The 14,228-nt window shown below is 42.9% G+C and overlaps 1 protein-coding gene across 1 annotated transcript in view; it reads left to right on the plus strand.

Moving 5' to 3' along the window:
- Window positions 1-14,228, plus strand: part of Wee2 (WEE2 oocyte meiosis inhibiting kinase) — a 31,644-nt gene that overhangs the window by 503 nt on the left and 16,913 nt on the right. The window contains exon 2 of the mRNA XM_087901747.1: window positions 8,462-8,866. Within this exon, the coding sequence (XP_087757873.1) occupies window positions 8,462-8,866 (405 nt within the window). The remainder of the gene's footprint in view (window positions 1-8,461; window positions 8,867-14,228) is intronic.

Below are 14,228 nucleotides of genomic sequence, written 5' to 3' on the forward strand. Positions count from 1 at the left end.
TAGGGTGGCTGATTGGGATGGCAATGGGAATTTATTTCCTTGTGTATGTGCAATTTGAAGATATTAAGTTGGAGGGTTATGGGTGTTGTTCTATATTAAAAAGAGCAGAAAAAAGAAGTCAGGGGAGTGGGGAAGGTCAGTCCTTAAGCCTGTGGCTTTGGAAAGTAAGGACTGCCTAGGAACTCCCTTTGTATATTAACACATAAGATTTTGAATGTCCCAACTTGGGGGTGGGGTGTCAACCTGGTGGCTAGCTCAGAAGTATGCATAAGAAGCCATTAAAATCATGAGAAAAAATAAGATGGCAAGAGACAATTACATAGATACACAAGTCACCCCATGTTTCAAGAAGGCCCAGTTTCGGACAAGGACTTGGTGGGTTTCTGTGTTACCTGTTACTCCAGGGACCTTTGTGAAACTCATGGTCTTCCTGCCAGGGATGCAATAATAATATGCTTACTCCTGGTCTCAAGAGAGTCATCAATGACTGTCCACAGCTGCTGCTAGTTCCAAATATGCGACTTGCAATTTAACAAGAAAACATTTTACCAAAAAAGAGTAGGGATTGCTGTCATCATCATTAGTTAGTTCAGCCTGACTCCCATCCCCTAAAGACATATTGAGTGGTTATCACACTCAATTAATGGAGTCATTACTGAAATGGGAGTTCGGAGACGTACAATCCCAGCCAGAGCCAGGGCACAACCCAGTTTTAATTGAGGGCACACCAGGCTGGGTTATTCACAAACCCTCAAAGCCATACATACTTGAGAAAACTGAGCCACAGCCAAAGTTCCTGAGGTTGAGACATACAATATTTTATTTTTAAATACAAAATGGGGGTTGGCAAATAATCCTTAACCTTTCCAAAGTCACCAGTTTTAGGGGAAATGGATTTTTTTTTCTTTCTTACTTGAAAAAGATCCTTTCTTGGTCTTTTATGGCAATGTGTGCCTCTCCCAGCATCCCCTAATTTAATGTCCTAGGACCATATATACACCCATAAATGTAACTTCCAGCACAACCAGCACTCTGTAGACGTGGAAGAGCGAAGTTTCCAGACTGACAGCCATGTTCTGTCTTCATCATAGTCTAGTCTGCTGGCCATGGAACCCAACAGTGTGTTCCTAGTGCTTTGCATAACATTGCTCAACAGATATTGGTCAACTCAGGAAGTGAAAAGAGAGACTTAGGCTCCCACGCTGCAGGCCCTCTTGCCAGAATTTATTTAGTATCTTGCAAGTGGTAGGTGCACCAGGATGTTAGTGATGGTCCTGTACTCTGTTTTAGCGTACACATTCACAGTCTGAAAGGTGTTTTTGAACCTGACCACCAGATTAATCTCTGTATCTACTGAGCTGTCACATAATGATGTACAGACATTGAGTTTAGCTGTTAGAGCCGTTCTGCTTGGGAACAAGTATTTGAGAAACCATGGGAGAAAGGCCATGATACCAGAGATACTTGCCTGAGGTAATGACAGTTCAAAATGGGTTCACCTAGAACATCATGTCTAAATTTTAAAATGAATCATTTACTTTCTCAAAAACTAACTATACCTGCATTACATAAAGTACAGAATGTTTTACAGCTACAGCCTCAATGGAGATGGGAATCGTAAGGACTTTAATTGTCCTATCTCATCAATTCTAGAACGCAGGGTGCATCTGTGTTTAACCACGCTGTGGTGCCTTGACAATTGTCACTGAGGTCTGGTTGTCACTGAGATCTCTGGTTGCTTTGCCAGCCATGGGGAGGAGCCGCCCACCTGAGACTAAGCTGAGTCAAAGCCCTGCTTGAAGTTTCTTGGATAGGGCCGGCAGGGCGACTTCCAAGTGAAGGCTAGCTCAAATATTGGCTCGTAATCCAAATCCTTAGTTGAGATTTTTCATTCCTCTCCCTAGGGACGAAGGGGAAACAAGAAGTTTCTTTATCTAGCCCTCTTTGTAGGAAGCTGCTTTACTGTTTTCCACAGCCATACGGGCATGGAAGTGTAAGGGCTTGCCTTAAATAGATATTTATCAGAGATTTCCTTTCTGTGATTGCTTGTTGACGGTATGTGTTGAGTTTGTTTTCTTTTTCCCTTTTCATCAGATCATGAACATTTTGGTAACCTATAAAGGAAAACTACATGCATTATTTTGGTGGCTAGTGTTATGTGAGAGCCGGATAATTTATATTACCATCTGTCATTGTTGGAGAGTAAAGCTCTTCCCCCTTCTGCTGTGTCTCAAGTTTTGACTGAATTTCACACTTATGGTAAAGCTCTGTAACCTTCAGCCCTGCGCACATACTGGGACAGATGTGAGAAAGACAGATGTTTCTCAGACTCATACCCCATCAGGGAAAGCGGCTATCAAGCAGTAAGTAAAACTTACTTTTCCCACTGAATAGCTAATATTTGTGTATACTTAGGGAATTATTTCTTTAATTCCTGTGAGTTGTAATTCCTTTATAGCACAATGCTAAATTACTGTATTTGCTGATTATGAATTTCTAGCCATTGTCTATTTTTACACTCCAACTACACCCATGGGAGGCCCTGGAAGGTCTTAGTATAAGAACATTATGATTCTATTTACTCTTTAGCGAGAGCCCATTAGCCGCTGGATCAGAATAGAGTAGGTGAAGCAGGCACTGGATCACTGTTATGAGCCTGAAGTCTTCAGCGATGATACACGGGGCATGGGGGTGGGGGAAATAGAGATAGGATTTCAGAGAAAGTGAGTCGTTCTCACATGAAAACAGTGCAGAAGGAGGGGGTTGAGAGGGAGGCTTGGTACCTAGCAAGAGGAGCCTACTCAACAGGCAGAACAGTCTGTGATAAGATCAATGAGAATCTGAAGTTCTAGACAGAGGACTGTGATGTAGCTATAAATACCAAGGCCAGTTGGCTGTGGAGAGATAACATCTCTAGTAACGACACTCTGTGGAAACAGGTTCAGACCAGTTTTAGAGGACTGAGCCCACTGAACTCCATATCCAGGAGCCAGAACTGGAGAGAGGTCATTCCAACACTTTATAGATCAGATTTTAAGATACACATGTAATTATTTATTTGGTTGCAGGTGGTCTAATATTATTTCAAACATTTTAATAAGTAGATATTCATAGTAAAAAATTAATCAGTCTGGGAAACAGCTCAGACAGTAAAGTGCTTGCTTTTTAAGCATGAGGACCTGAGTTGCTTCCTAGAATGCACATTAAAAAACCCAGGCATGGAGGCACACCGTTGTTATCCTGGCACTGAACAGGCGGAGAGAGACAAGTGGATTCTGCCCCCGCCCCCAAACCAGCGAGAGACTCTGTCTCCAAAACAAAAAGAAAAAGAAAAGGAAAAAGAAAAAGAAAAGGAAAAGAAGTCAGATAATAGTTGGTAAATGACACTCGTGTCCTCTGTCATCTACAGCCCCCCCACATGTACCTGCACACACAAGAACATACACACACACACACATGAACAAAACAATCACGCTGTACAAGAGATGCAAAGAGCAGAGATTGCCGTTTCTAGCTCCCCACTTCCACTCTGTCCTAGAGAATACCACTTTGGACCATTTCGGAGTTTTCAGAGTTTCTGGTGAGCACCCCTGTTGGAGGGGTGTTAATTCTTCTTTATCACCATCTCCAACTGGTCATAAAATGTTTTCTAAGTGTGATGGTGTATGCCTGCAATCTCAGCACTTAGGAAAGGGGCAGGAAGGTCAAGAGCTCAGGGCCAGCCTCAGCTACCTAGAGGATGAAGACCAGGCTGACTGCTCTATATGAGATAATTTTTTGAAAAACAAACCCAGGGGCTGGAGAGATGGTTCAGTGGTTAAAAGCATTGACTGCTCTTTCAGAGGTCCTGATTTCAATTCCCAGTACCTACATGGACCCATAATGAAATCTGGTGTCCTCTTCTGTTCTGCAGGCAGACATATAGGCAGAATACTGTATTGCAAAATAAATAAATAAATCAGAGAGAGAGAGAGAGAGAGAGAGAGAGAGAGAGAGAGAGAGAGAGAAGCAAACCCGTCCAAACTAAAGTGGGGGTAGGAGATCTTACAAAAATAAAACATCCATGTAGTGACTTTGTAATAGCACCAAGAACCAGACTCGGAAGCACAAAGAAGTGGCCTCGAGTATTTGATCAAGACTTCTTCTACAGCCTGTCCTTGGGTCATAAATGAAATGTAAGTCAAATAACAACAAAACTTTCCCATACTTCCTAACTTATTCCACGTTAGAAAAAAAAAAGTCTACCTGGATGCCTGTGTGTTGGTGTGTACAGGTATCTGCAAAGATGTATACGCCCATATATAAAGCGAACAAGGAGGCGAAGGGCTCCCATCTCTGGCTGCAGTGACAGCTGAGGTATAGGTAGCAAGACTTGCTATAATTTTAGGGAAGTTGGAAATTCTCACAGCTAACAGAAATGACCAAGTGACGCCAAGGAATGACTTTTATGTATCTGCTCCTCCGAGTATGGGCAGCATCCCATGGATATCTCAATGATTGTACGCCACTTTAGAAATCTGCTCCTGCTCAGGAATACTCACTCTGCCTCTGTCCCAACAGTTATTTTAATGAATAGCTTCTCATTCTAGCTAAGGGGGAAACTAGGACAAGAGTAGCCATGCATTAGTGTCTGCTTGATGCGTTCATTAGTTCTGTAGATTGCAAAATGGTGGATTAGCCTGGAGATTTTTATTATGGGCGCCAAAGCATTAATGGGTGAAATGACGTGAGATCATGGATTTGTTTTTAAATACCCTAGCCCACACCCTCAGAAGACTTGATGCTACAAGGGCGGGGGGTGGAGGGGCTGAGTTAGAAAGCTGTTTTAAAGCTTGGAGCCAGGTTATCAAACAGTTATAAAAATATAATATTGTCTTCCCTGATATGGCGATGTTTACCATTTTCCTAAGAAAAATCCAAACGGGGTAGAGAACTGGTGATCACACTTGTTGCTCTTCCAGGGGACCCAGGTTTGTTTCCCAGCTCTCACATGGTGGCTGACAACCATCTGTAACTCCAGTTCCATGGGATCTCACACCCTTTTCTGGGCACAATACATTTGAATGTGGACTGTGTGTGTGTGTGTGTGTGTGTGTGTGTGTGTATGCATTCAGGCAAAACATTCATACATACAAAATAAAAATGAATCTAAAAGAAGAAAAATGTAAACAAAAGTATTACTGGGAAGTCAATGTTCCTGTGCTTTCCGGTGGGGTCAGTCCCACCAAATATAGAACCACCTAACATCACAACTGGGGTTATCTTAGTGACAGGCTTACTTCACTTTGAAATGATGTGACAGAATTTCACAGTGGCCTGTTGAGGTTTGTTTTTACAATTCTCTCTCCAGACTGAGGGGTCATCAGCCTCTATGACCTTCCTTGGAGTGACAGAGTCTCATCTTCTAATGCAGCGGTTCTCAGCCTGTGGTTCGAGACCTCTCTGGGGGCTAAAGACCCTTTCGCAGGGGTTGCCTAAGACCATCCTGCATAGCATATATTTCCATTACAGTTCAACATAGTAGCGAAATTACAGATGTGAAGTAGCAACAAAAATAATTTTCTGGCTGAGGGTCACCATGACACAAGGAACTGCTGAAGAGTCGCAGCATTCCAGAGGGTGAGACCCGCTCTAATGTGTCACCTCAGAGGCTCTACCTTCATCGTTCCGCTAGAAGAGTCCGCGGTCTAGGTGAACACAGGTTCCATGCCTTGTGGGATCAGTTTCAGCAGGCAGATCTAGCTTCTGCTTTTGCTAAGGCCCCAGACCCAGAGTGGATTCTCCTTATCATCTGGTAGTGTGTTTACAAAAGACAAAGTCCCCCCAGATAGGAGGCTTGGGGATCTGAATGCCCCTGGGCACACAAGGTTAGATTCCTTCATACAATCTCACTTTCGTGATCTTTAGTTTTGTCTAGGCAGCGATTTCTGTTAGAGTATTTTTTAAAAAGTGAAATATTGGACTATTTTAAGCAAAACGAAGAACTATTATTTCCCCAAATCCATCCAGAAGTAATTGATGGAGCACCTACTGTGAGCCCGGAATTAAGGGAGGGAACTCCTTTCGCTCCCACTGACACAGATAATGTGGGGCCTCGGTTACCAGATCACCCTGGTTACTATGGGATGTCTGGGACGGATGCGCTGAAGCAGAGCCGGAATTTTCCATAGTGTGAAGAGGCTAGGAATGGAGAATTGAGTATAACAAGACAGCAAAAGAGGTGAGGTTCTAGGCCAGAGGCAAGACCGGGTCATCAGAACCAGCAGCTGCTCAATTCTCATTGATTTCCCACCCCAGAATATCATCTAACAGACAATTGGTGGAAAAGAGTGTGGCTGGCGCTAGATTCTTAGAGAATAGCCCTTGGCAACACAAGAGCTAAACACAGTTCCTCCCCAGATAAACAATATAGTCACAAATGATTTATTATATTTGTAGTTGAGAAGTCTAATAGGGAGAGAGGAAAGGCGGGGCACAGTGGTAAACCTGGGAAACGCCCACCCGACCAGCTGCTGTGCCCCACCTCCAGGTCCAAGACACACTCAGTATTTTATGTCAGGCTCTATTGGGAGCAAAGTCAACAACTAGCTGGCCTGGAGAAGAAGTGGCAAGTTATGTGACATGAAGAAGGGAGAACGGACCAACACAGAGGAGAGGAATCTTATCGCCCCACTCACTGGCTTGTAACCAAGAGCCTTACTTCCGGGCTCAGAGTTTCTGTTGATGATAAATTTTTTGCTGGTAACCTGTACCCTCCTTTCCCTTGGTTGGCTTTTTATTGCCACTATGGGATGCTGAACCTCTGACAAAGGTGGGCACTGAGTTTCCACATGTTAAGAGGATTATTTCGCTGCCTGTTCAAGAACCTGAAACAGTGTGTGGGGGTGGGAGGAGGTGGGGAAGACCAAGAAAAACTCATCAGTGGGTCACCTGCCAAAGCCCTGGCTCATGAGGAAGCCTTCAGCTGAGGATGCGATCTCATTCCCCAGTTAGTACTTAGGCTGCCCTCTCTGCGAGTTCTTGTTAGAACTTCCTTGGGGAAGGAGTGGGAGAGGAAGGGACCAGCGGAGAGAGGAATGGGAAGCAGCTGTCAATTGAAGAGTCAGGTGAGGGGGAGTACAGTTGGTTTCCAACTCTTTAAGCTACCTTGGTCCCTCAATCTCTTTGTCCTTCCTATTGCTCTCTTCACGTTAGGCCCCTTCAGAGCCACTTCAAAGATTCCATCGTTTCCCATTTTTAACTGACTGCCTTTCACATAGATTTCACCTGTAGTATCAGTGAGGCTTCCTTTCCCCCATTTCTTTCATTTTATAATTTTGTGTACACACTGTGTAATGATTATTATAATCAAATTAACATGTCCCTCCTCTCTGGAATTAGACCCCCAGAACTTGTTTACCTAGTAGCTAAACTGGTTGTCCCCAATCTCTGGAAAACATTCGCTCCACTTTCTGCCTCCAGGAGTCCATGTTTTCTAGACTCCACGTATCCCTGAGCTCACACAGCATTGTGCTGTACTAATTTAGTGGCACAGTGTCCTCTGGGTTTACCCATATTGCCAGAAGGGCAGGACTGCTTTTGTTTGTAGCCAAATAGTACTCCATTAGATATATGTGCCACAGTTTGGAAAATCCAGCCATTTGCAGAGGGCACGCACTGTTTCACATCCTAGTTGTGGCTGGTGCTGCAGTGAACATAGGGATGTGGAAATCTCCTTGAGATGCTGTTTTCATTTCCTTTAGTGGGTAATTTCACTGAAGAATATTGGGGGATCATTTTTTTCCACCAAAGAGGCTTCTGAGAAAGAAAATAAATAATTGAAAATATCTTTAAAAGGCATTCTATAAAATATGGCAAGTTTTGGCTCAAAGTAATTATATTTTAAAATTATTACTACCATTCACTTCCAGGCACTGCTGTTCTTTCTAAACCTTGCCAACTCAAAAATTTGTTCAATTTCCTGATAGCTTTAATTGCTCATAGTCAGTAGGGAGGGATGACATTTGAACCAGGAGAGATGTGTCTGGCAAAGGCATAAGGGGTGACCCCACTGAGGAGGTGAATATCAGGCAAGACATGCTAAAGGTTGTGCAAGGACCATCAAGATATGTAAGTGATGCTGAATCCTAATGGCCTGCTGCTGCTCGCTGGGAGATGGGTGCGGCGTGAAAGCAGTAGAGATTGGTCCTGATGCATGGCAGATGTGAAGAGTAGAAAATAATTTCCTTCTGATAATGAACTTGCTCCCCAATTGACAATAGACGTTTTTCATAAATTAAAGGATGCCAAACCATCTTATTCGTATTTCATAGCTATTGGCCACTGGGAGAGTTCTTACAGGGGTTGGATGCCGTTGATTGGGGAGTTGCTGGAGAGTTCTTTAATCAGAATGGAAATCAGGATATGCTGAGGCCTTCGGAGTGTGGTACTTAAGGGAGAACATGTGCAGTGTGTCTCTCAGCTGTTGGTGGGTAGAGGGAACGGCAGCCTAAAGCTATGTTCTCTTCCCAGAGACCTCCTTGCCTGCACTGCAAGGCTCTTCGTTGAGGTGGCTGACGGAGGGGTTGACCAGAATAAGGAACTACACTTCTCTGTCTGTGAAGAAGATTTTGAGAGTGGAGGTCAGATGGCAGCACAAGGCACAGGAGAGGCCCACAGCCCAGCGTCTGAGAGGGATGAGGATGAGGAGATGGAGGATCCCAAGTCTCCCCCCAGAGATGAACGTTATCCTTCTCAGAACACAGACATGGAAAGACCAGGTCCCTCTCGGTGGGTTCCAGCTTCAGCCCTTCCCAAATGTCCAGATACGCCAAGAGCACCCAGGAAGAGCAAGCCGCCAGTCACTGACAACTTCTCCACGCCCAAAGTGAGTAAGCCGTGGGGGGGGGGGACCAGGTCTCTGAGATCTGTTCTATGGGTCAATGGATGGGAGAAGAGGGTTTGGCCGTTTGCATGTGTGCAGTGCCTGCCTTACAGACTGATGTATCTTCGGTTGCCTGTTTCTTAGTGGAAGTGGAGGCAAGTTTAAAGTGACTAGGAAACAGAATGAAATGTCTAGCTGCTTGTTTCCCTCAACTAGTAACTGTTTGGTATTGGCCACGCAAACATCTTAGCTGAAAAGATCTTGGTTAATGAATAGTGGAACTGGAAGAGATGTGGAGGTCCACAGTCATCCTGTGTACTTTGCACATAAGAAGCCCAATTTCTAAGAGATGCGCTGTCTTAGCTGCTGTCAGAAATAAGGCTGGATACTTCATTTTTCAGTTTGGCCTAGTTTCCTCCCCATTATGCCAGCTAGCTGTATTTCTGGCTAATTACTTACCAATATTTTCTAGTACAGGAATGGTCAGGTTAACCATCTACACATACTCATGTCTGCTGCTGCTGTTGCTCTTCCCAGCACGGCGTCCCCTCTGGTTTGGGCCTAGTGCAGTGCTGGCACCTCTGTTATACTTGGGGAAAGCAGAACTTGTTTGAGAATTGAAAGTGGCAGTAAGTAAGTAATGGTTGCTTGTAGATCACATATTTCCACTACATTACATCGCTCATTTATTGAAGCCAGGGCTTGGGGATGGTTACATCTAGGAGATTCTGATGACATGGTGTGATTGCTGAGGCTGAGTATTAGCTCGGCTCCCTGTCAGCTCAGCTGGAGGTACTTAAGATCATTATAACCTGTGTGATCCTGCTCACAGCACAGCCACTGCCAGCGGGCCTCTGTGGTGCCTGCTGAGGGCCAGAGTGTGTCTACCAGGAAATACTAGGCTTCCTGTTGAACTTTAGACAATCAAATCTGTTCTGCGGTCCATCCGAAGGGGTTTCAATGTTCCAGTCCTGACCAGCTGATGATCTGTTTTCTTCTTCTTGAGAACCCACTGTGGGTAATAAACACAGGACACAATCTCTATTTTCAACCAGCTTATAGTACATCAGGAGATGAGCAGAGTGGTATTTTGAGAGTTCTCTGTGAAGAATGACTCTCAGTAGGATGATTAGGAAAGAAAAAAGGTGAAGGGAGCAAGGGAATAGCACTGACAGTTGGTGGTGTTTCGACGGATGATGGGGAATGGGCTATGGGAATACGCAGGCAGGACAATGGGATAAGCATACATGTTTCATTCATTACATCACCCACGATGTGCTCTCTATTAGCAGACCCTCTGCTAGAGACACCATTTACTTTCTTTAACAAGTGCCCCTCCCCCAGTTAATAAGCAACTGAAGAAGTAATAAACATGCAGAAAATGTGATGTAGAAGTATGGCAGAGTCTGAGGAACAGAAATTTGGAATTAAGGTTCAAAACAGTGAGGGCAGTTTTCTAAAGGAAGTACTGTCTGAGAACAGACTTGGAAAATGAACTTGAGTTAGCCAAGGAAAGATGGGAAAGGAGACCCTCAAGCATCCAATGAGTATCCGAGGGGAAGGAAAATCATTTGCTATTCAGTGGGACATTAGCCTCTGTGTAAGAGAGATGAACAGTCTATCCTAAAAAAGGGTTGAATTAACCGTGCAATGGCTTTGAGTAGGGGTATTCTAGTCCACAAAGTAGACTAGACCAGAGAAAGTCTTGACACAGGGAACAATTCACAATGGATTCCGTTGAGAGCAGAAAAAGACCAGAATTAGTACAGGAGTGAACAGGGCTTAAGTTGAGAGAAGTTCAGGAACTAGTGATAAATGGATGGGGTGTTGCATGGAAAAGAGGAATGGAAGACAATGGTGAGGCCTCTTGCTTGATTAAATAGGTAGAGCCTGGGATCAAGATGGGAGACACGGAGGATATACATGTTTGGGGGAGGGATAAAACAGAGATGTGGAATCAATAATTTGCTAAGTGGAACATGGAAAACAGCTGAAGCCAGAGATTCCTATTTGGCTACATGTGGCATTTAGGAAACCAGTGAAGCCATGGCTGGGATCAGGTCACATGCCTGAGTGCTGCCATGAGAAGACGGGTGCTACCAATCTTGGACCATGGCAAGATGAAGAATAGGTACAGAATAGAGCCTGGAAAGGTGGGTGGAAATACAATGGGGAAAATACCCACTTCACTGTAGTACATTTAAATCAGGATGAGGACAGAGCAGGGTACCAACTTGTGGTGCTTTCCGGAGACACTGCTGCTGAAGCACAGGAAAGCAGGGTAGGCATATTTCTGCTTTTCCTGAGAGGTGCGGGTGGAGATGGTGGGCTTTCCTCCTCCTTAGGGATTCTTAGCAGAACCACTGAAGAAAGTGTATTAGTAAGGCTGGTGCGGCTGATGACGTTAGACATTAGCTGATGGTGACTACATTGTAACATCGTCGATTCAAGACTCGGAGGCTTGCTCGGCCTCTGAATTAGCCGTTTTCTAACATCCCAATGCTGTCTTGCCAGGAGGCTGCCTTCTCACCGTGATCTTCAGAAGCCAAGTAGCCGTCCCTCGCAGCTCCCTTAGTCGGCCAGTGTTGCCATTAGACATCTATCCACATCTTTGCAGTGCACACACCCTCTCTCTCTGCTTTGCAATCTGCTCTACTTCCAGGCAAAGCTTTATTTAATAATGGATATTAATATCTTTCCCTTTATCGGAGACCACAAATTCTATTGGCCTTCATATTTCCAAACTAGAAATCCTAGTGTCATCTGCCATGGTAGGATTTTTTTCCTTGTTTTTATCTGAAAATTTCATAGACTCTTTTTATTTTCCTTAAAATATGGCAGAAGAATTATGGGTAGCATTGTAGATTTGGACACGTTGCATTTCACATGTGAAAGATGCATTTTACTTGGCATTATAAAACTAACATTTGTTGGGGGAATGGTCTAGTATAATTCTGAGTTATTTCCAAGATTACACTGATAATGGGGACATAGCATTTTGTACTATAGTTTTGAAACTATAGTCCCTTTTTATGATAAACTCACTAGAAAACAATGACATTTTCAGTGTGGGTTTTGAACACAATCATAAGATTATTCACTCTGTGAACTCTAAGATATATTAAGACACTTATAAAATAATCCTTGACTATGCCAATGGTCTATTTTCACCTACAAAATTATGCTATACTTATATGGAACATATAAATTATGTTCCATAACATCTTTCATTTCTGCCTATGTCAATTTTTATTGAGTATCTATTAAGTCTAACCATCGTTGAAAGCTCGTATTTAACAAATCAGAGGTGGTTTAGCTTCTGATGTTTCACTGAAAAGTCAAAGAATCAAAATAATAGGATTCTTTGATAGCAGCTCCCAAGTGCAACAAGCATACTGTAGAGTTCTATCTTGATCACATGTATACTATTGTGTGCTTGCAGAATTACAGCATGGGTAGTTATCTAGATCCTGACGAGTAGATCTAATAACATCCTGTTCTTTCAAGATCCTTTGTCTTTGAACTTGGCAAATTGGTCAAATTCAGGATAAGCCTAGGTTCAGCTGTATTGGCAAGTCTTCATTCTTCTATTTATTGATAGCTGTTTATAGCCATATCAAAGACCTGAAATCTTTTTAGTGATTTTTGTTGTTGTTATTACTTTTACATTCCAATGTTTTCCTCCCTCCTCTCCTCCCAGTCCCTTCCCCGACTCTGACCCCCCCTCCTCTCCTCCCCCATTTCTATTCAGAAAAGAGCAGGCACCTCCTGAATATCAACCATACAGAACATAATCAAGTTGCGATGACCCTAGGCGCTCCCCCTCATATTAAGGCTGGACAAGGCAACCCAGTATGAGAAATAGGGTCCCAAAAGATGGTAAAAGAGTTAAAGACAGGTCCTGTTCCCACTGTTAGGAATCTCACAAGAAGACCATACTATACACTATAACATATACGTAGAGGGTCTAGGTCAGTCCCATGCAGGCTCCTTGGTTGTCATTTCAGTCTCTCTGAGCCCCTATGAGCCCAGGTAGTTGATTCTATGGGTTTTGACTCCTCTGGCTCCTAAAATCATTCCTCCTACTCTGCCGCAGGATTCCCTGAGTTCCACTGAATGTTTGACTGTGGGTCTCTGCATCTGTTTCTTATCAGTTGCTGGATGAAGCCTCTCTGATGAAAACTGGGCTAGACACCAATCTATGAATATAGCAGAATATCCTTTCTTTCTTTCTTTCTTTCTTTCTTTCTTTCTTTCTTTCTTTCTTTCTTTCTTTCTCTTCTCTTCTCTTCTCTTCTCTTCTCTTCTCTTCTCTCTCTCTCTCTCTCTCTCTCTCTCTCTCTCTTTGTCTCTCCTTATTTTTTTTTTTGGTAGTCATGTTTGGTTCAATCCTAGGTCTCTGGTCTATCCTGGGTCTTGGGGCTCCAACAGTGTCAGGAAAGCCCTAAAATCTTGAGAGATTATTTTAGATTATATATAATTTTTAGAGCTGCTGTTGTTTAATAGCAATCCGCTCAGCATAAGTGTAAAACATTGTCTAGAGGGCTTTATCATCTGCTTAAGTATTTGGAGTGGTTATCTTCTATTTCCTGGTATATTTACTCATTATTAGAACTAATACCTTGAACTATCACCACTAAACTTCTCTAGAATATTTACTCTAAAGGAAGAGAGACCACCTTATGTTTTTAAACATCTACAACCATGTCTGCCACTCATGAGTGCACACACATACATGGTCGTTTATATTAAATTATACCTCTGTAAAATGCTGCTGGTTAGGGAGCATTTAGTTTAAAATCTTTATAACTCTTCTGTTCTTTCATTTCTCCTTCTAAGCTTGGGCAATGCACAGTGTTAATGTTGTCATTCTTTCTGCTACCACTCTTTTAATAGATAAAGACCTTTTCCTTCCTTTATTTTTATAGTCTTTTTTCTTTCATTTTAAAAATATTATAGTTACATTATTTCCCCCTTTCCCTGTCCTCCCCATATCCCCATACCACTCTCCCCTTGCATGTTCTCTGTCTTTCTCAAATTCATGGCATATGGCTTCTTTTTCCTTACCCTAGACAAAGACCTACAGGCAATTAAAAGATTCTGAGAATAGAAAAAGTGGTGTTCTCTAGGAAATACCAAGTGAGCAACCCTGAAATCATATACATACTAGTAACATTATAGGACTGAGAAGGTTGTATTTATATATTTAGGAATGTATACATGTGGATTATTTTTTAATCTCTTTATTTCATTTCATGGGGTTCTTATAATTTTATTTGGTGTTTTTAAGTGAATTTAAGAACTCTCCTTTTTACTTAGAAAGTCTATGAAATATGTCTCTTAAAAAGACACCGATGAACTGATT

The sequence above is a fragment of the Myodes glareolus genome, chromosome 25 (assembly GCF_982192425.1).
Source record: "Myodes glareolus chromosome 25, mMyoGla1.1, whole genome shotgun sequence".
Taxonomy (NCBI): domain Eukaryota; kingdom Metazoa; phylum Chordata; class Mammalia; order Rodentia; family Cricetidae; genus Myodes; species Myodes glareolus.